Source organism: Anser brachyrhynchus (genome assembly GCF_964034855.1).
Source record: "Anser brachyrhynchus genome assembly, chromosome: 2".
Classification (NCBI taxonomy): Eukaryota; Metazoa; Chordata; class Aves; order Anseriformes; family Anatidae; genus Anser; species Anser brachyrhynchus.
In genome coordinates, this window is record NC_137695.1 from 141,527,596 (window position 1) to 141,550,338 (window position 22,743).

Consider the following 22,743-nt stretch of genomic DNA (forward strand, 5'->3'; position numbering starts at 1 on the left):
GGAGCTGCCAGAGGCTCCCGGGCTCCACTGACGTGGAGAGGCTTTGGAGCCTCCTGCCTTAGAGATTTACGAAAGCCACCTGGAGATGGTCGTGGGCACTCTGCTCTGGGTGTCCCTGCTCGAGCAGGGGTGGGACCAGGCGGCCTCCAGAGGGCCCTGCCAGCCTCAGCCACTCTGTGATTCTGTGATGTGGCCACCTCCCCGAAATGTGTAAATGGGCTCTGAGCTTGTGAAAATCAGGCCAGTGCTCATCATTCATTTACTTTGCTTAAAAAACGAGTTCACTTGTGAGAGACGTGGTGGGGAACCGTGTGTGCAAGGTTGCAATAATGCTCCTGGCGGGCAGCTGCTAGGCGAGATGAAGGCGCCGCGCTACAAACGGCCCCAGACCTCACCTGAGGGCCCTATCTCTGGAGAGCAGGAAAAAAACCCTGCTCGGTTTGTTTGCCAGGTTCAAGTCTGCCATGAACAGCTGCTGCCAATTAGTGCCAAGTGATATGTGGTAGTGTTTTGAAACAGAGAGGGTGGCTGGAGTACTGTAGCATTTTAATGCCAATTTCTGTGACAAGAATAAGAGAAATTCTGGTATAAAGTTTTATGAAGTCCTGTAGTTTGATAGCCGGGACTTCTCTGATTCTGCCAATTTCTAAAGCTTTTGCTGTTTCAGAGCTTGATTTTTCATGCCACTGATGCTGTTTGTGTTGTTAGGCTGCTTTCTTGGCTGCATAGCGCATGCACTGAAGAGGGGCTTTCTCTTCCTTTTGTTGACTTCACTTGGATATTGAAGTACTAAGAAAATTTGGAAACCTTTTTTTTTTTTCCTTTGCTCAGGTGTGTGAAAATTGATTTGGAAATTTTATTGGAAGAAGAAGGGTTCTGATTTGATTTTCTTTGAAATGGTAAAGGAAAAATTACGTTGTTGAATTAAAAATCATTATTTGTGACACTGGTCCAAGCCAACAGTGGAATAGATCTCCAATTACTTAAATTCAGTCCACAGTGTAGTGGTACCCAGCTTAGTTCTTATCATATGCTATGAGTTTTTATTTCATAGGAAGACAAACAAACAAACAAACAAACAAACAAAACCCTTGCCTCTTATGACCTGGGTGTAAATTTGTTACTCGTCTGGATGCTCCCTACTTTTGAAAGTTTGCCCATTTCCATTTGGGAACCTTTGCTTGGACTTAGGATCCTAAACAGAGACTTCAACTCAGGAGGGTTCCCTTTAGAGAACAGAGCTGGAGTGCTGTTGTGGTTTGAGCAGCTGAAATTGTAGAATGGAGACTGGCATGAGTCTGACACCAGTATTTTGTGACCATAAATATACCCATCTATTCCATTAATTTTTTCTGTATCTATACATGTAAGTGAAATGGATCCATTGGTTCACTTTCAGCAGGCTGAGCAAGCTGCATCACCCTATATCAATACCCACATTTAAACTTGGGATGCCAGTCTGTGTATATCCATCAGTCCCGGATGTCGGTTCATAGTCATATTCTTGGTGCAAAGAACTTAAAAAATCCTTTTTTTTTTTTTTTTTTTTTTTTTTTAACTGAGGAAAGCATCCTTTAAGTAAACTTGCCAAGCTGTCAGCTTCTTTGTCTATTGTTATTTGGTCCAAGTGATAATTTATTTTTTGAGTTCCTAAACTATGAAGAAAGGGGTGGGTTTTATTCATTGTTATTTTCAAGTTATAAACATAACACCAGGTCCCTGCCTTCCTTTTAGCCCTCCTTTTATGTGTAAATGTTTCATAAGTATCTAAATTAATTCTCCAAGTAAATATATTATTTTGGAACAGTTTTTACTTCTAGAAAGTCTTTTACCCTTACACCCAGCTCCATTGTCTTCAAAACCAAAAGCCTGAAAATAGCATTTCTACACTACTTCTTTGTTTCCAGATTTTAAGATCTATTATGCATAGTGTAGTGCATAATCATAATTATGCATTCATGATGATGTTTGTACTGGCTTAACTCAGGAATAGTGTGAGAAAGCTAATCTCGAAGCTACAGGCTGTTTTCCTGCACTTTAGATTCTGATCTGAGCTGTTTGTTGAGTCTTGCTGGAACCAGAACCCCTTGTTCACCAGCTCTGCTGCTGGACTTTCCATCATTATCTCCCGTCCCAGTGAAGGACCTTCACCCATTCCTTTACAACTTCTTTTTTTTTAATGTAAACGTGCATTGTTGCAGCTCTTCGTCATGCTGCATATAATCAGTGCACTGAAGTAACTTAGATGAGAGCTGTGTTGCACAGCTATGTCATACAGGCTACAAAAATCAGGATACTTTCCATCTGCCAAAGGACGTTTTAGGGAACTTCATTTTCTTTTCCATGTAAGAATGAATGGGAAAAAAATCCTTGAGCTCTTAAGGCAGTGGTGAAAATTACCTGATTTTATGTAACATATTCTTCAACTGGGAAAATAACTGCATGCAAGGTAAAGGTGCTAATCTTCTTGGTTCATCTTCATGGCCCAAACCTTTTGAAAAGGTTTCATGAAAAAATAGTATCAATCCATAATCCATAATTCAGATCTGGGAATGATCATATTGATGAAAAAGCACTGAATCTTGAAATACATTTTCTCCGAGGTCACCATATTAATCTGTTATTCAATAATATTTGTATTTATTTAAAAATCTATACAAAAAGCTGGTGAAATGGAAGGGAGATTAAAACCCCTAAAATATTTTAAAGTGATATGTTAATTTCTATTAAACTATTTTCCTTGTGAAGTCTGTATTGTTAAATATTTTTTTCCGCTAATGATATTTGAGAAGAGATTTTCAGTAGAATAATTTTTTTATTTTTATTTTTACATGAAAATATTATGTGTATTTTACAAAATTTTAACCAGTTAAAGGAAACATTATAAAATTCTACCTTTGATAAACAGGGAAATAGAAACTATACTCAGAAGTGAATAGAGAATAATCCAAAATTCTAATTCTTTACAAACTTTTGCATCAATATTTATATGTGTGTAAGTTAATTCCTCTCCTTATTACCTGTAAACAAGAAAGCATTGAGTAATATTGAAAATCACTGATGGAACCTTATTCTAGTTTATTTTTACCATAAGCAGTCAAGAATCATGCATAATGCAACAGTGTACCAAGCAGTAGCACACTCACAGATGATAATTTAAACTTTTATTTTTTTTTTAATGGACACAGTAAGCTGATTTTAAAGGCATTCCTAGGAAGATTGTCCTTGATTTTACATCAAGAAGACGGTCCTTGATTTTATGTTACCCTGGGTGGGTGGTTCAGTTTCTTCCATTTACTATGATACTCTCTGGGTAAAAAATATCCTTGTGTCTGCTTAATAGTGTTGGAATTTTCTACATGAAGATGTAAGGAGGAATTAGGTTTTACCCCATAATTATATATTAAATCAGTGTTAAAATACAGTTGTAATCAAATCCTTTCATATCCCAAGGCCACACATTTGATACAGTACGTTGGAAGGTCAGAATACTTAGCTGAGTATACACCCCTTGAGACTCAACAGATGTACAGATATGCGGCCTAATCCAAAAAATGCATTCATAAGTCTGGAAGATCAGAATTGAGCCTTAATTCTCTAAAGGACTGCTGCAATGTTGTGTGGTCCTTTCATCCAAATTAGAATGATTCATTATGTCTAGTCCATTAGCACCATCGGGGATAGGTGTGGGCCATAAAATCTGCATTAGGATTTCTAAATATGTCAAGGATAATCTTAAAATGAGATAAACTGTGATGTTTTAACTGAACTAAAAATAATTAATCAAAGTCATACACATAGACTTCTGGTTGTTGAATCGTGCATTAAACATATCTTAAATGATTATGCTGTCTTAACAAATATAAAACCTAGTTTTGAAACTTGGGCAGAGGACTGTATATTGGATTTACGTTGTTACTTAAACTAACATGTTTCCTGTTGGTAAAGATCTATATATATAAATATCTAATAAAAACGCACAGAAAAATCTTTTCAAAATTGTGAAGAAAAGCACAGAATACTTTTTATGTCTCCTACTTCTATTCCAAATTAGTTAGGTAGGAATTTATGTACTGTTTTGTGTGCATTCAGTGTGTGTAACACTGAAGTTCAAGTATTCCGTCACGCATCATCAAGAGAATTACATTATAATATCTAATCCATCGACTAAAATACCTTCATATTAAACAAGTATTTTATAAAAGGCCTCAATATTAACTGGAAATATAATCCTAATAGAGATGCACTGGGTTATATATTAAACATATTGTATGAATATATGTGGAGAACATTTTATTTTCTACCTTTTTAGTTTTGGGGAACAAAATATGAAATTAAACAATATTATCTTTTACTGCTGCTAAAGCATGACCTTCACTTATTCACTTTCCATGATAAGAACATTAACTTTTCTAAAGTAAAATATACAACCTCTGTTTGCAGTTACAGACAAAGTAATAATAAAATATAATAAGCAGAATCTATAACTAATAACTAATTTACAGTCATATGTAATGGAGAGTTTATAGAAGGCTTCTGCATATCTTTTTATTTTTGTATTTTTACGGATTCCTCAGATAAAAATAAATTCTTATATGTATGAAATTTCAACTTCTGGAAATGATGGTTTAAATAATCCATTCAAGTATAAAAACATAAAAGTGCAAAAGATAAAAACATCCAAAATTACTGCAAAACAGAAATTAATGAGAGTCACACTGAAACTATGCTGCAGGTATAGCAATCGTTATCAACTATTTCAGTGTAAGTAGTTGAATGTTGGGAAAAAGCAGAGTTAACCCATATGCAATACAAATACCTTCATGTCTTCTACAAAAACCTTGGTAATTGTCCTCACGATCATCTGGAATCTCTCTTGTCACATTAGAAAAAATTAACTACCACAGTCCCAAATGATCTTTGTGGAAAGAGAGCAAGTGTCAAATGATTAACAGGGGTTGACTGTATATCCCAGAGTTTAGTCTCTCAGCCCAACCAGTGTAGGTTAGATGTTTGCAAACGTGCAGCTAAGCCTTACTGAGTGGAGTACTCATCTATATAATGCTAAAGATGTTTAACAAAAGTTAAAGGATTCATGCTCAAGCAAATTCACTTGAAAAACGTTTACTGGCAAATGGTCTCATTGCTAGAAACAAAGACCTAATTCTCAGTGTAGGCAATAATTTACAACATGGAAGTTAACCCAGTAGGAAAAATGTACTGATAATTCAGGGTGAAAGTGTGCAAGCAGCACTGCATTATATCTTGTCTAAGGATAAGTTATATGTAGTGTGATTTCATCTGTACAGGTGCATGTCATCTGTGAAATAGTATTAGCAAAAGTATTCGACTTCTAAGTAAAATGGAAAGGTTCAACACCCATGGCAGTACCTGAGCACTAAGACACAATTGCATGAACATGCTACCCACAGATATCAACTCACCAGAACACAGATAATTCATTTAGCACTTCACTAAGTTTTGGAAGATCCATCCTTGTTAATTATATTAATGATAATCACAGCATCAGCTAAGAATACGTTTTCCTGGTGCTAGTATGTATAACTATAACCACACAGTGTATATACTGCTTTCCCAAAGAATCAAAAGAACAAAACAGAGAGCTATAGAGGAAATACAACTGAAAAGTCATTGGAGGAGTGATAGCAAAGTGCACTGCCATCCTTCCAATGGTCTTTGGGAAAAAGAAGAGTTATCTAGACATAGTTAGATGGGTACATATGAAATGGAGGAAAGGCATAGGCAGGAGAACAGGGCAGGAGAGCAGCAGCTGTGAAGCCAGGGTGAGGAGACTATTTCGGATGGAAGGGCCAGATTATAAAGCACATCAACTTGGGCAGTAAGGGAGGGGGAAGCTCAATGAGTGTTCAGAGATCCAGTTTCTGTCTTTCGCATTACTGTTCCTTGGTTTTCACATCCTCCAGGTCCAAATGACAGGCAACAGAAGGAATCTCCTGAACCCTCATCTGGGACCAGTTGTCCAAGATCTGTGGTTCAAGCTACAGATTAAGTATTTTAAGCTTTCATAGTTCTGGGGAAGAGTTTGAATATAGGTTCCAAAAGTATCCCAGATATTAAATATATATATATATTGTTTTTTACAATAAATTTGTATTATTTATTTATTTATTTATTTATTTTGCTCAATTTACAAGTTTGGGTGACCGATCTTAACAGCATTTTGTGCTCATAAACGTTTTACGTGAATCTCCATTATTCTTCCATTAATACCTGTCTGAATATAGGAGAGTGGAACATCACTCTACATTTGATATGCTAAGTATAAGGGTTAGTGTTTAATAAGTAGACCCTGAATATCCTGATCCTGGCAATGTCAGGCTTCTCCAAATGCAGGAAGAGGGAAGTGAAGTATGAATGTGCTCTCAGAAGTCTCCACTGAAGCCCTGGCACATGGCATGTTTGAGGAGAACCACTGCTGGGACTGAGGGAAAGAACAGCCTCCATGCTCAGCTCCAGGAAGCTAAGCTGTGCTTCTGCAGCCCTGGATCTGCAGAATGCAAGTATGGCTTGAAATTATATTTCCAGCCCTCCAAAAGCTTGTAATTTGGTGCTGAGCTTTGCAATTAGAATTTTATAAAAATCTCATAGCAATACCATTATTTACTGAATCCTTATATTCAGATTACATAGAACAAGCTAAGGTTGCTTTTTATGATGGCCATTATTTTACATCTAAATTATAGCGAGATTAGATTTTCTTTTATTTTTATTTTTTAGATTTGAAAAAGATGCATTCCAGCTAGGTAACAAAAATGATCTCAATATTTATCGTTCATTGAGCTTGCATTAAGGACATTTGTCACCAGGTGTGTTTAATATTAATAAATAATTTGGAATCATGTCGAAGTCATGACAAGTGCTGGAAAATATTAATAGACCTAGGGTGTATCTTTTTTGTTTGAATATTTTCTTTGCTCTGTGTGAGGTTTTGTGGATGGATGTATGGTGAAATGTATGTTCAGCTTTGTCACTTGACAAGTGATGATCTCTTGGGGTAAACACCAGGGCTTCTCAGTTGCAGGGAATCCCAGCTGTCTTTTGGGATTCCATCTGTGTGTACATTTCTTTTTCTTTCTTTTTTTTTTTTTTCTGAATTATTTTTTTTTCTGGAGTCTTTGTTTTGTTTTATTTTTGTCTGTTTGTTTGTGTTTGAACTATTTAAAGGCTTTGGTTTGTCTACAGACTCTTCAGATATTACCAATTATCTTTCTTCTACTATCACCACAAAAAATAAAGCTGAAGAGACTGCCTGTTTAGATAAGAGAAATCCCCAAATAAATAGCCAAATATAAAATGTAATATATAGACCACGAGTGATGCAAGCTCTTTCACAACCTGCTGGTCTGCAGATGCAACACTGCTGTGTTAACTACCAGTGCTACGTAACAAGAATCTAGAGTCCTGGGTGGAAAAAGGCATAAGGACTTTGTCACCCCTACCTTGTCTAAGATACTGGGAAGTCACAATGACTCCTCCTTTTCTCCATCACTAGTTTCATGGCCCATCACAGGCAACAATTTGTTCATCTTCCTTCGTCCAGTTAGCATGGCAGAACACCAGGTACATCTGTGCAGGTAAACAGGCTCATGTACTCTGTAAGCACAGGATGATACTCGAACAGTCCTCTGAAACAAGGGATCCCATAAAGTTGTGAAGTAGTAACTAAAACAGTTATAAAATTTCTCTTGCATTTAGGATCTCACTGACAGACATAGTAGGGTGGGAGGGTGTTGTGAAAACTGAAATTCCGGTGTAATTTTACAATTCCAGGTTAGGTGGAAACTGAAATTTCTTTGCTTTAATTGGTGATGTTTATCATTGGCATGGAACCATGACACTGAAATCCTCCCCACATCTCAAATCTCATGTGAATAGAGAGGAATTGCCTTCACATGTCTAGCAGAGAAAGCTGGGGCACCATGGAGTGCTGCCATAGGCCTTGACTGGCAGCCCTTGAGATAAATATTATTCTAAGATTGAATCCATGTTGGAAAAAGAGAAGAGTTTTCAGGGAAGCTGCAGAAATGGAAACTGAAAGATGGTCCAGCTGACAGCACACGTTTGTGGACATAGCCCCACAAAAACGTGGGGCTATGTCTGTCTGTCCACTGGGCTGTTTGGATGGCCTTGTCTTATGATGGCCTTATCTAATGATTTTTTAACCAGTTGTGTTGTAGAAATACATGAAGAGAGTTAGTGTAAGTTTGAGGTGACATAGTGGAGTTATCACCCTTCTTGTTATTCAAAGATGTCTTGGAACAAATATTAATTAATTAGGGATAGTTTGAGACCTATGCAAATCTCTGCTGCTACTCAGTCCAGAATGACTTCTTAGAAGACCTTCCCAACTGAACTGATTTGATGAGCTTAAAAAGTTTTGCTGTATTGAGTGTGGTGACCACCAAAGGTCAATTTAACCTCTTGAGAGGGGATGTTCTGCAAATTCAGCATGTCAGAAGATGTGTCAACCCTATGATGATCAAACTGAATTTAAAATGAATTTCAAAGTAGAAGCCTCCCTGTGTGTATTCACTGGTGTTTTTGTATCCCAGACACATATATGAAGGCACCTGAGGTATATTTACAGCTTTCCTTCCAGTACAATCATTTTTTTAATTGGCTATTGAAAGTAAAACTCACTGTGGGGCATTAGAATTTTCTACAAGGTCATGAAGACATTTTGGTAATGTTTTATCATTTATGGGAATGCAGACTCTTTGGAAGTTTTACAAGATCTGTTTGTGGGAACCAGAAGAAATCAGAAGCAGAGTTCTTGAGTATCTAAAGTCTCCAGCAATTTGTCTCTGTTTTGGTGAGAGTACTTCAAGGAGGTAGTTTTGACGTTTTAAAGGAAAAAAATAGGTGAAGATAGAAATTCAGTGATTTTTCAATGACCAGTCCATCTCCTTAAATAACATTGAACACTTTTGGAAAGCCATGCCCGGGACACGGTTGTTATTTCACAGAGACTCACTGAACATCAGCTTAGTACCTATTTCTTCCTCTGGCACAGCTTCTTAGGAAGTAGCTAGCAATGATAGGCATTTGACATCAGAATTTAAATTATTTCAAACAACTTGTTCATACCATATTGCTTTCCTCAAGTTTCTGCCAGGCCGCACACATCATATGTTAGAAACCTTTTCAGGGGAGACCCCATCTAAAGTTACCTTGTCAGCACTGATTCCTTTTAGTTAGAGTGCAAAACTATTTTCAGCCCTCTGTGATGGCTATTTTTATCTCCATTAACCTCTTGACTTAATATAAACATTTTTTGAGGGTTGCCTCCCTTGTTTGTCCAGTTGCTTTAAAGGTTAGTGAAAAGTGGATGCCTGCCTGACCACTTTTATCCTCATTAGCTGATTCTAATTGTTCCCTGAGAAATCACAATTTTGACCCTGTTTGTCCTTGTCAAAGTTGTCTGGTTATGGCATGTATGAAGACATTAGCAGAAATTGCATTTTCAAGAGAAAATTATTCAAGTGTAGAGCATACATTTACCTAGCGCATAGCAGTGAACAATATTGCAGCTTTATGATGTACCCCTGTTGCCAAAATTTGAGGTGCCTGTTGTATGGCCCCATCTTATGGACACCTGTGTTAGCAGATCCCTATTAATTATATTTAGGCAGTAGGTATGATGTTCTGGTAAGCTTTGTAGCAGTTTGCAGCAGTTCTTTCGGAGAGAGAAACACAATTTTGTTTTTTACAGTCTTATTTTTTAAGCATTTGTAATATGCTTGCTGCTTTGTCAAGAAAGCAAGAATATGACAACTGTTTTTTTGTTTTGTTGTTTTGTTTTGTTTTGTTTTGTTTTGTTTTAAGGTACCTTTCTTAAGATGGAGATATTCCTAATAACACTGCAAAAAATATAGCATGAATTAGTTAAATCTCTCCACCCTCCCAGTCCCCACCCCCATTTTGGGAATGACCAACTAAATGTTACAGTAAAACAAATACTTCTTATGAATTACAGGGTGATTTTCATAGTACACTCTGAGAACATTAGCATACTTCAAGTGGGATGGTGACCCACAAGTAGAGACCTGTCATGAATAACATCTTGCCCTGCCAACAGTTTCAAGCCATGAAAGCCCTTTTTTACATGCCTCACTTGATGGATCTCAGTTGTGGTTGTATGGTTGGAGCAAAGGACCTAGCAGGTCTCAGTCAGGTGTCTCAAATAGACAGGGCCCAGGCTTTACAGGTTGTAACCAGTGCCTTAAATCCCACAGACACTTAGTGCAGATTAAAAAGCACTGGTGTAATGCGCTCAAAGCACGATATCCTGCTTTACAAGCGGGTTGCTGCATTCTGCACCAGCTTCAGCTTTCAAATGGATTTAAAATGTAGCCTCAGGTATAACGCATTGCAGTAGTCTAATCTTGAGGTGATAAAGGCATGACTGATTTAACCATAGCTTCTTGTTATCTTGGACTGGGGTCTTTTCATTTTAACCATTTTAGGGAAATGGCCTTTCTTGAATCAGCAAGCTTTCTTCAATTTTTACTATGTAATAAGCCACAACAAGAGCAAGCCTTTGTTAGTGGTGAACACCTCCTCTGAACATGTGAACCTCACAGGATGCCAGACCCCAAGAACTGCTGTGGTGATCCTGACTCATCTTACAGCTCACACAATATGCCTCTGAGCTACTTCAAAGAGAAGCCATTGCCCATATCCCTTAGTGGAGCTGCCAAGCTTTACAAGCAGCCAGGGTCTTGTGAAGTTTTGCTTTCATATTAGAAGTTTATTTACATATCTATACAGCTTGGAAGCAGAGCCATGGGAGAGTGGGAAATTCTTCTGAGGTGTCCACTGGCTCTTCTGGACTAGTGAAGCTGTGAGATGAAACAACCTATCAACCTATCGGTGGTGCCTAGTGACCATTCACAGCTGCTGGACTGATTACAAGCTTTACTGCCAAGCTGACCTGGAAGCTAATTTAGTGATCTCCTTGTAGTTCTTTAAGTTCCAAAAAACCCTGTAAACAGGGGACAGCAAAGTGGACTTGCATCCTGAGTGCTGTGCTCACTCTACCTGCAAATCAGAATTTACCTTCACATCAGAATGGATGAGGCACCAGCCTGGGCTCATCACATTGTCTAGAAGAAAATGGGGCAGTGGTCTGGGACTAAGCCTACCCACTTACTAAAGGAGAAACTAATCTCCATGAGAAAGTCAAATGGTATCTCTGTATCTTATTTCTTTCTCATCACTATGTGGTTAAGTATAATCCCAGGACATATTATTTGTCCTGCCTATGTAGATAATAAACTATTGCTCAGCACAAGAGAATCCTAATGTTATTTGAGGCTTTTTGATACCACCTTAATACAAATATTAATACCCTTACAGACAGGAGAGAAACAATGAAATGTCAGATGTCTGGGAAGAAGAAAATCAGAAATATAAATTAGATCTTCTGAAAATTAAATAGAGGATCTCTTTTGCATTTGAAGGCTAGACATCCCTTCCCTTCCCTTCCCTTCCCTTCCCTTCCCTTCCCTTCCCTTCCCTTCCCTTCCCTTCCCTTCCCTTCCCTTCCCTTCCCTTCCCTTCCCTTCCCTTCCCTTCCCTTCCCTTCCCTTCCCTTCCCTTCCCTTCCCTTCCCTTCCCTTCCCTTCCCTTCCCTTCCCTTCCCTTCCCTTCCCTTCCCTTCCCTTCCCTTCCCTTCCCTTCCCTTCCCTTCCCTTCCCTTCCCTTCCCTTCCCTTCCCTTCCCTTCCCTTCCCTTCCCTTCCCTTCCCTTCCCTTCCCTTCCCTTCCCTTCCCTTCCCTTCCCTTCCCTTCCCTTCCCTTCCCTTCCCTCCAACTTAAAAAATAAACTTGTTTCAATGTCTGAATAATTTATGGCATATTTGGAAAAGCCCACTGCCTGGTTATTAATGCACTATCAGTTGATTGCACTTGGGATTACCAGAGACTGAGAGTACATACAAGCGCAAAAGCCATGTTAAAGACTTGACTGAAATGGCAAGTGGAGAAATTTAGCCTCTGGTAGGAACATGCCCTGACCCTCCTCTTCCTTATTGCTATGCAGTCACGGTTGCTCTAGCAGTTGTGCTAAAGCTTGTATTTAATGTAGGTATGATTCTCAGCTCTGTGAAGAATAGCCAGTCTTCCTTGTTTCAATAGCAGCCTTATGCTGTTTTGGTGTAAATGACACTAAAATCTAGGCTTCTCTAAACTAGGATACCAAAATGATATTTAGATTATCTTTCATCTTATTTCTTGTATTTCTTTTTCAGTTCATGCCTCATTCTTATCATTTGTTTTCTGAGCAGCCCATATGTAAATAATTTGCACTGATTTCATAATTGGCAATATTAGGCTTCTTGATAATTTATATATGAACTTAAGAACATTGAAAAGGAAAAAAAAAAAAAGTCTTCTTACCCAACCAATTAGAACAGAGTTTTAAATCCAGATTCCAAACATACACAGTAGGTAGGGATGTCTCTGGTAATACTTCACACATGCAAACACATTTTCTGCAGCTTCGTGTGTGAAAGGCAATATTAGGAATTGAGACATAGCATGTCTCTGTTTTCAGCATTTTTACAGTAGATAGTTGTGTTGGTACTAGCTTTTACCTTCTTTTTTACTAATTTCATTCTTCGTTCATATCTTTTTCTTCCAAAACTTCTGAAAGATTGAGAATGTCATGTAGTTGATATAGAAGTATGTCTTATGCATAAACATCTGTATGAAAAATGAAAAATATGAATGCAAATTAAACAATAAATACTACATTTGATAAACTAGCATTAGTGAAGAAACAGGTCAAAAATCAGCTGAAAAATATGAGAAACTGTGACTTTCAATACCTTTCTTCTTCCATCATCTTTTCAAAAATATCGACATACAGTGTTATATTAAATATATTATTATATAAGATCATGAAGTTAACCTTATGTAATATTATGAATTTTATCTTACGTAACTGAAAAATTTAAATTATGTCTTATTTTCATGGGAATATAGCATGTTATATGGTAACGTGTATACTTCGCTACATCTACAATTGCATGATTCTGTGATTTCTAGAACAGTCACAGATGATATATATGGCCGATACAGCTGGAATGTGAAAAATGCTTTTATTTATCTTAAAAATTTTAACTCATTTAATCATACAGCATATCACCAATAGAACCTAGCCAACTGGAATTATTGATGGAATGAAGAATAATCAAATCTCTTTAAAAAGGTTGGAAAGTCTTAGAGAGGATTATATCCTGGATTAAAATAAATAAATAGATAAATAGATAAATAAATAAATAATAAATAGAAGTTTTGTGGTGATTGTTGTACTTTATTTTGTGGTTTTACGTTTGGTACAGAGAAAAAGAACTGTGAATGCTGAATGTCTAAATGGCATTTCAGCGCCACTTACTGAAGAAAAAATTCAGGATCAGACACAGCTTTTTTTGCCATTTGATTAGCGAAAGGAGCTAAGTGTAAAGAAGTTTGAGCCCTTTGCCTTGTCTCCTCAAATACAAAAGTCTCTAATTATGGTATCTAAAATATACACAGGTGATGGTTTTGATAAATGTGCATCTCCTTGCCTGTAAGCCTTCCAGGTGCAATGGATGTCATACTTTACTTCTGTGCCTTTGAATTCATTAATACAATTTCTTTTACAGTCTTTTTGGAGACAAAGTGTACTGAGTCATTAGCATTATTATTATTATTTCAGAGTTAGTAAAATCACACATCAACAACTCACAAAAGGGGAAAAATTCCATTATCTATTCAGAACTATTTCCTATGATAATACAAATGTTACCCAGGACAGATCTTTGAAATGGATACTGATTCTTTAAATTCTTTCCTGTCTGTTTCAGGAAATAGTGAGATCCTGCTGATAATGAAGTACAATGTGTCTAAAGTTCACTTCTAAACAGTTGGCTCTTTGCTGTGAAAGTCATCTACATTCCCTTTATAATTCACAGCCACCAGAGATCTGCTTAATCTTGGTGATCTGATCCAATATCATTCGGAAAAATCCTTGATAACAGTTTCACCATTCAATCAATGAAAGAACCAAAGCTTACTGCTTGTGTCTTCTTTAAAAAAAAAAAAAAAATCCCGAGGCAGGGGAATAAGACCTTGGCTTATGGGTTTGGAGATTTTGTTGTTGGCAAATAAAATGATTATTACTATTATTATTCAAGTTCTTAATCAAGGCAAGCAAATGGCATCTGTTTGTTATCATCCTTCCTACAGAAGACAAAGGCTTCGGTCCCTATGGTACTGACTGCTGGCCCCAAGTGGTTGCTGGATGTGACTTGGCAAGGAGTAGAAGACAACAAAAACAACTGCATTGTGTACAGCAAAGGTAAACACAAGCTGATTTTTGCTCTACTTTCTTGTGCTGGGTATTGATGCAAAAATATACCTGTTGCATAACATGACAATGGACTAGTTTGTTTTTCTTTAAGTGGAATAGTTTTCATTCTGTTTTTGCTACGATGTTCTTGTTATGCTTTTTTTTTTTTTTTTTTTAATGATATAAAAATCCCACATGGTGTCTGTAGTGTACTAACTGCTTTATAAACACAGAAGGATGTCAGCTGATGTGACTTACTACCCATTTCTCTCTGAGAGCTAGAGCCTCTTGGCAAACCTCAGTAAAATCTATACACTTTAAATAGGTAAATGCAGTAACTTTTTATAGGACATACCAGATAGCATTTCTCCATGTTACATTACATTATAGATTCCTAACTGAAATCATCTTTTATAAGGAGAATTTGAACTTGATTGGTCTATGATAAAACTTCATGTCAGCAGGGTAATAGAAGATAACTGGAACTGGATTTCAGGGTTGTAACCTCTGACATTCCAGCCTCTGCATGACGATGCTCCACTGTAATGCATTGGCTAATGGGAATGCATGTCATTTCTGCCTTATGCTAGTTGTCTGTTCATGTGAGATTTGCTCAAGTCAGTATGAGTTCTTACAAGGCCCTCAAGACATGCTTTGTCTAACCTACCACATTGAACAGCTACTTTGGTTCGAGAGACTTTTGTCTTTACCAAAAGAGCCTTGAGTTCAGTCCATTGTGTGAGGGACTATGCACCATGCTGTTTGGTCAGTCACTGTGAAAGCTTTGTAAAATGCAGTTATGATATCATTACAGTATGTTAAAAATAACACTTGAATGCACAGAATAAGAATAACTTATTTAGTATAGCTGTTTTTGGCATTCCTGCTGAAGATCAGGTTGCAAAACTATGACTTTCCTTCCTTGTATTTCAATCACCAATCTCAGCACTTTGTGAATACTTCAGAACATGCACTGTTCTTGTTTAATTTCTTTTAGGTTTTATTTCTAACCAAACAGACCTACTGAGATCAAAGATTTGTTTGCTGAGGCAACCTAGTGACCATTTCAGCGTACACGCATCCAGGCAAATAAGCACCCATATCAATATATTAACATACAAAACACTAATCATAACATCAAAGACTCCTAAAAACTTACTAGAAACAATTACAACTTGTTCCTATAATCATTGCAATTTATACACTTATAAGAGGATTGCTTTTAAACTGCCACAAGCCTTTGAAATTTGAAACGCTGAAAACAGGGAATTTGCATGTTAAAAATGAGTTGCACACCAGGGTCTTGTAAATTCTCTCTACTATAATTACAGAGTGCCAACACATTCATTCTGCAACCTGAAACACCTGCAGTACTAGAGAACTGGGCTCATATCTAAAAAGGGTTGAGCTGCCCTTCCTTCACAGCTTTCTGATTGCTGCCCAAGTGAAAGAAGTTGCAAAGTGCTCTAATATAGGGAAGCTTTTCTCCTTAATACTGAACTGCAATTTACTATTCGTAGTAATAAATGTGGTTCACAGGCAAACTTTTCTGCAACAACTTTTTAATGTAATGGGAAATTACTTTCACTCCAAAACATGGCTTCCACAAATTCCCATAGGATGATGTCTTATCAAGTATTATATTCTTTCTGTAATTATAATATTGAGCACATATATACACCAGTAAGACTTTTCATCTTCAAAGTACCTTACAAACACTAACTAATTCATTAGACAGTTTCAGTGCTGTGTGATTGAATCTTTTTTTTTTTTTAAATAATAAAAACTTTCTGCAGTTCAGTAAAATCTAAATAGAATAAAACATTGTTCTTTTCATTCAAATATGCTGGATTTTGCCTCACTGAAAATGCTTGTTGTTTTAGTACTGGCTTAGCAAGGTACTGTGAGACAATCATACAGTGTTCAAGGTAAATTCTGCAACAACTTGATTCACACAATGCAGGTGCCTATTAAAACTATAGATGAGGATAAATATGCACCCTAATTTATAAATGCATGTTAAAACCCTGCAACTTGACTAAACTTATATGGGAAATAATTTGTCCCTTCACTGCTTTCTGTTCATCTCTTTGCACTTGGAGTTGGCTCTCCTGTTCACCTACCCTTGCCTTGAACCCCGCTGGGATTTTTGTACTACAAAGATTAATTGGCTTGGATCACAAAACAATGTCGAATAGAAGATGGTAAAATAAATAAATACAATAATGTTTCTTCCTTCAATTTGTATCTCATCATTCCAGATTACATTGCCTTGATTTGTGTTAGTGTTCTGTCTCCTACAGTGCCATTACTTCTAATGAAACGGTGTCAGCTGGCATGAAGTTGTAATTCGATGTTATTTTGTTGTTATATGTGTATAATTTTGTTAGTTTGTTTAGCAATACATTGTTATTTCTGAAAGCAATTAGCTGAACAAATGTGTGGAATTGTACGTGTAGAAGATTTGGTCACCTGGGAGCTGTTTTTCTCACTGTATCCAAGATAAGATGAGTGGAGTAAATTGGCACATTTCTAAGAGGAAAATAAGTTTGTGAATTGTCTAGAAGTACATGTTACTGGTCAATAAGTTGACTTGGAAGTGCATGCTCTATTTCCTTTTAGCTGTAATAACACAGTGAAGTCTTTGAGAACATAATTTTCCCCAGATCTTTCAGAAGAGCATAGGAATGTCAGCCTGACTTCCAGTTCACTACAGGCTATAGCCACCTTACTCAGCCATGAATAGCCACCTTACTCAGCCATGAACTGCATACAGAATGATCACAGGGAGATTTTCAGCCCCAGAAGAGGAGTCCACTGTGTAGTTCCTATTGAAAATGAATCTGAACCGGCCAGGTAACTCCCTATTTGCTGTCAAAACTCTCAATAATATTTTCACTAGGTAAGCAAACACCAAAAGTATGTGTGTACATGTGTGCATATATATATGATGTACATACGTAGGATTATGTTGCTGTGTTGTTACAGTGAAATCCCAATTCATCTTCTATATACATCCTTAGATTGAGAAACTGGTTATTTAAAACCATGCATCAGAGCGCTTTCGGAATGAATAGCTATGAAATAAGTGATCAGTATTTCAAATTAATTTATTTAGTCTAGGATCACTTATTCCTATCTGTAGTTCTTATATCTGCATTACAGTGGTACTAGGACAATTCAGAAAAGGGAAAAACAGTGCATTAGTACATCTTTTTACAAGCTCTGATGCAAGCTGTCTGCTCATACCATGTGCCATTATCCCATTCTATTCTTTTTCAAGGAAACTTACAACTATAATTAAATTTAAAAGACATGCTCTTTTTGTTTTAATATTTATATCAAACTTCTATTGTGTTTCAAAAATAATTTCAATTCAATTTCAATAATTTAAGAGATGTCCTATGACAAATTTTAGAGACAGATTTTAGGAACTGTACTTTATATAGAATTATGAATCTGATCTTTAAAATAACAAGCGACAACGACAACAAAGAAGCTTCAGAGTATCAGTAATTCAAGAAAGATTCATTTGTAGAAAGTGTTAATGCAGGAACTGTATGCTCATTGCAACGCACTTCAGAAACATTCATGCTTAAGAGAACTGTGCACCAGACCTTCTCTAGAACCAGAAGAAGGAGCCCCTCAACAGCCTGGGAGGGGCAGGAGTATTAACTGCAAACCTTCCACTGGGACAGAAGGGATTTTAAAAAATGAATTTGGACCAAAAAGAATAGAAACTGTGTAAAGAAAGCAGTTGCACAGACTGAAAACCATGTTCATATAACAGATATTTTTATAGATATTGTTTGAGCTATTTGTGTGAAATGTATGGATACTGTATGTTTAGTGACATTGTTAAAACAGGGTGCCTGTACAAATATTTAGCTGTGGGAATTATAAAATCATAAGGCGATTAAGTTAGCTAGTTGTGAAATTCCAATATTGCTTTTTAAATGACTTCAGGATATAGGAGGTGCTAAGGTTATTATCTGTTATCAGGAATACAGCGGAATTGTACGACTGGATAATAACTAAACAACTGACACAATGTAAAATTACATTATCAGTGTGTTAAAACAAAATTGCGCCCTAAAGGAGTCTACATGCCAGCTCAGAGCTGCAGTGTAATTATGCTTAACTCTGATAATTAAAATACAACGGAGATCAACAGAATCATTTTCATTAAGAAAATTATTAATGATGGTGGTATAACAGTAATTGATTGCAGAGCACCACAGGATAACTCTGTGCAGGAAAACCAACATCTCGGATATATGTCTGGGACTGGTTGGTGGCATTGCACAACGCCAAGCATGCTTCCAGCTCGGGTGGGAGCCGGCGGCTGTGCTTTGTGCCGGGCACCAGCAGAAGATGGCAGCTTTTCAAGCCACGGTTCAGAGGGAGACAGATGGGTGCTGGGGGACAGCTGGTGGGATGGGATGGGATGGGATGGGATGGGATGGGATGGGATGGGATGGGATGGGATGGGATGGGATAGGATGGGATGGGATGGGATGGGATGGGATGGGATGGGATGGGATGGGATGGGATGGCCACCAACCAGCCCCAGCAGTAACAGCAGCTCACCAGCTTCTGGAGCCACCTGTCATTTTGTGTCACGTTAGGCGGTATTTGCTTTTGCATTTACATTAGTGATTTACTGACATTATTTCCTTCTCTGCCTGGCCTTGCCGAGTAGTTTATGCCCTTTGTTATTACTGAGAGGATGCGGGAGGAGAAAAAAAATGTCCTCAACCCAGCGTGGTTCCCAAATGAGATGTGAGTGAGTAATTCCAGGGGCTGGAGCTGTTAATTGCCCCAGTGGTATTGCCACAGGATATCAAATGTCATAAAAATCCTCTGTCCCCCTGCAGGTGAAATCAGAGGCAGGGCTCACGGAGAGACTGTAACAAAGTCCTGGCGAGGGAGGATGTTGCCTAAGGGCAAGAAGTGAGCGTTTTCATTTTCTTTTGGTGAACACAAAAATCAAGAAGGGGGAGGAATATTCTGGCAAGTGCTTCTCCACACAGCTCAGGACTGGGTGCCTGCTCCAACAGATGTTGCTTTTGAAAGCTGCCCAAAAAAGTCCATTCTCCAATCACAATAGAGAGCAAGCCTGCTAGGGTGGATTTACAGGATGAGATTAGTTAAAATGACAGCTGCCCACACTAAAACTGTGTCAGATAGCTAATTTATAAAAAGAAACTAGAGGCAAGGCAGAGCACAGGAGAGGGCAGAGCAGGAGCTGGGCACCCATCTCTGCCAGTGATGCCTGTGCATGCCCTGCCCTGTTGTTGACTTAAAATAAGTCGGTAAATAGGGGACTGCTTGTTACTGCCCCAGTGCCGGGGTGAGTTATTCGGCTAATGTATGTACCACGCTTTAAAAATCCGAATGCAGCAAGGTTACATTAAATTACTACTAATAACTGAAGGTCATTTTCAATGAATATTGTTCATATAAGGTAAACAGTCTATTTTTTTAATATATAAGAAAAGTCAGTTTTTACAACAGGATTTTTATTTTTTTCTTTAGTGAAAGAGAATTACTTTTCTTAATTGTTCTGTGAGGTCCTTGATACCATTTTTTTCTCAGCAAATACCTTTTTTTTTTTTTTTTTTTTCAGCTTAAGGCAATGTAATGGTACATTGCTCCACAGACATACAACATGAGGGACCCTAATGAGACACAGGTCAAACATTATAAGGAGTTTAAACACTGCTGCATGAGACTATGAGTATATTTTGTTTTGGGTCAGGGAACAAATTATTTAATAGGCCACAGGCTAACTTGGGGCACATATTTTAGATTGCAAGGGGCTTTTTTCTGCATATTATTAAAAGCAAATTCTGTGAATTTACTTAGTCTGTTCCACGTGGACAGTCAGAAAATGGCAGTATCTGCCAGAAGGTTGCTAGTCCCTGTGAATGCCTCCATTAGCTGAATGATGTGCTGAAGCCTTTGGTGGTGCTACAGAATTTTGTTGTTCTTTCATTGTGCCAGCTGACTGCATTTTAATCAAAATGTGTGCAACACGTCCTAGTATCAAAAGTCTACGGAAGAGCTTGTTTTATATTTCTTTTTCCACAACACAGAAAAATTTATTTATTTATTTTTTTTTTCTCCAGAAAAGTATGATTGTGTGTATAATGCTTACATAAAATAGTATCTCTATGAGAGCAATATGCCTTCACAGTCATTGAAAGAAAGTCCCATAGGTACAGACATATAGACACGACTGCTAGGCAAGTAGATTGCTTCATTGATGCTTGTTTTGCAGGGGTGTTGAGAAGGCTGGATGCCTGATGAAACTATCACAGTCAAAACTATTGCAAATCAGTTCTGCTACTTTCTTCCTTAGCCTCACACGAAGAAAAGTTTTTTCCCCATGACTAGTGACATTTATTGCTGACTGATGACAGCCACAGTGTAGTGGACATAAGTCAGACAAAAGAGAAGGTGTGATCCCAGCCTCAAAGAACTCATAAAGCAGAACTGTAATTTTTCCTTATTTTTATTTCATACCTATGCAAATCAAACCTGTGCAAAATGGGGTATTATCTGCTTTAGGAAGTTCAGAAGTCAGGGTCTTTCTTATGGTTTTAGTAATCTATAAAAACGAGGTAATTTTGTGCATCTTTACTGAATTTGTATATACATAATAGCATGTACTGAATTATTGCATGACCTCTAAATTCTAAGCATGTAGATAATAAAGGAAAGATCACAGGAAATGCAGGGGCATGGCTGTATTTCCCTTTTCAGTACAAAAATGCTTTTGTTCATTATTAGTGCATTTCATTCACATAGCAGGCAAGTAACAGTTTTAGGTTGTTGTCATTTATACACTTTCATTTATGCAAGTCCGTTTTTGTTTCTTGTGTTCTTGTTACTTATTGTGTAGTTTATTTCAGAGTTTTAAATTTGAATTCCTTTTCACTTGTGGAGACAAGGGAATAGGCAGAACATTGACAAGAGTCACAGAGAATATTTTGACATATTTTGGACTGAAGGTGTAAGAGGCTGTAAACTAAGTCTAACACTCACCTATGAGAACATGTTAGGGATGGAAGAGAAACCCGTCTGTACTTCACACTAGAACCTTGTGAAAAGAAATATTGCTTCAACTATTCAGGCCTGCTGGCTAAAATAAATGCAAGCATGATGCAGAGATTTTTATTTTTTTTTCAGGACATATATTTGCCCTCATTTTTCTAAGTTCATTGCAGTAGAATCAGTAATTTAGATTTTTTTTTAAGAAAAATGTTGTCATTATTTTCAGGATATAAGATAGATGCTAGATTTGTTTTATTTTCATTTTAATTAAATTATTTTTTTCAATCCATTATTGTAAATAAATATTGAGGACTGCAATGAACTACAAGCCTCATGACCCCTGCAGCTCATGGTAGTGTTACCTCTGTCATCTTCCCTGCAAAGAAAAAGGGAAGGAAAAAAGCCCCCAAATTTGCTGAGCCACACATTTCAAGTTGTCGACAATCCCATCCATGAGAAAACAGAAGAAAATATATATGCACTCTGTCCTGTCAAAAGGCTTTCGCCTTATCTTGAGAGACTGTCAGGGCAGGAACATCATGGAATGGACAGGAGTCTATTAAATTAATAAGCTGCTGGATGGTGTCTGGAGAGTTATGATGCTCCATAAATCCAGTTTGATCATGGTGGACAAGGTTTAAATCTGCAGACTTCTAATACACATCCAGGTCCCGGATTGGATTTGAAGTTTTGTGCTGGAGACACAGAGATAGTCCTGCAGCTTGTGAATTAAGATTTATCATTTTTTCATGCTGCTTTTTTTTTTTTTTTCTTTTTTTTTCCCACTTCTTGACAAAAATGAAAACACCTTAGGGATCCTGGCAAATGTTACTGCCTGAAATGAAAGAGCTGTTGTCAAGGTGAAACATTGACCTAGAAGCCTAAAATCAAACCTTGGTCATTCTTTTCAGGCAGCTCCATTGGTGCTGAGCATAAAATGTCTATATGGAAGGAAACAGGTCTGGATTTATCTGCAGCCTGTCAAACATTCCTACAGTGCATTTGTGGTACAATACACACTAACAGTGGCAGGTGTGCCATGTGAAAACAAAAGCTAAAAGCATCTAGAAATATATCCTTCCTCTGTTACAGATGGCTCTGTGTGTAACTTACAGTTTGAGCTGAGGTTTTTGTGCCCTTTAGCTCTCAATGTATTAAGCCTGATGGTAACAATTACGAGACGACTTTTCCATACCACGCCAGGCACTAAGCTCCCAGATCTGTGTGAAGTGCAGCCGCAATGTACCCATGCTGGCTGTAGAACTGAACTGCTCAGAACACAATCCTAAAATCACATTGGATGTACTT

General features: G+C 37.4%; 1 protein-coding gene across 4 annotated transcripts in view; it reads left to right on the plus strand.

Moving 5' to 3' along the window:
* The window catches only part of ZFPM2 (zinc finger protein, FOG family member 2), a 315,579-nt gene that overhangs the window by 191,149 nt on the left and 101,687 nt on the right, over positions 1-22,743 (plus strand). For all 4 annotated transcript variants that reach the window (XM_080579452.1, XM_080579451.1, XM_080579453.1 and 1 more), the window contains one exon: positions 14,274-14,385. In XM_080579452.1, coding sequence (XP_080435578.1) covers positions 14,274-14,385 — 112 coding nt within the window. The remainder of the gene's footprint in view (positions 1-14,273; positions 14,386-22,743) is intronic.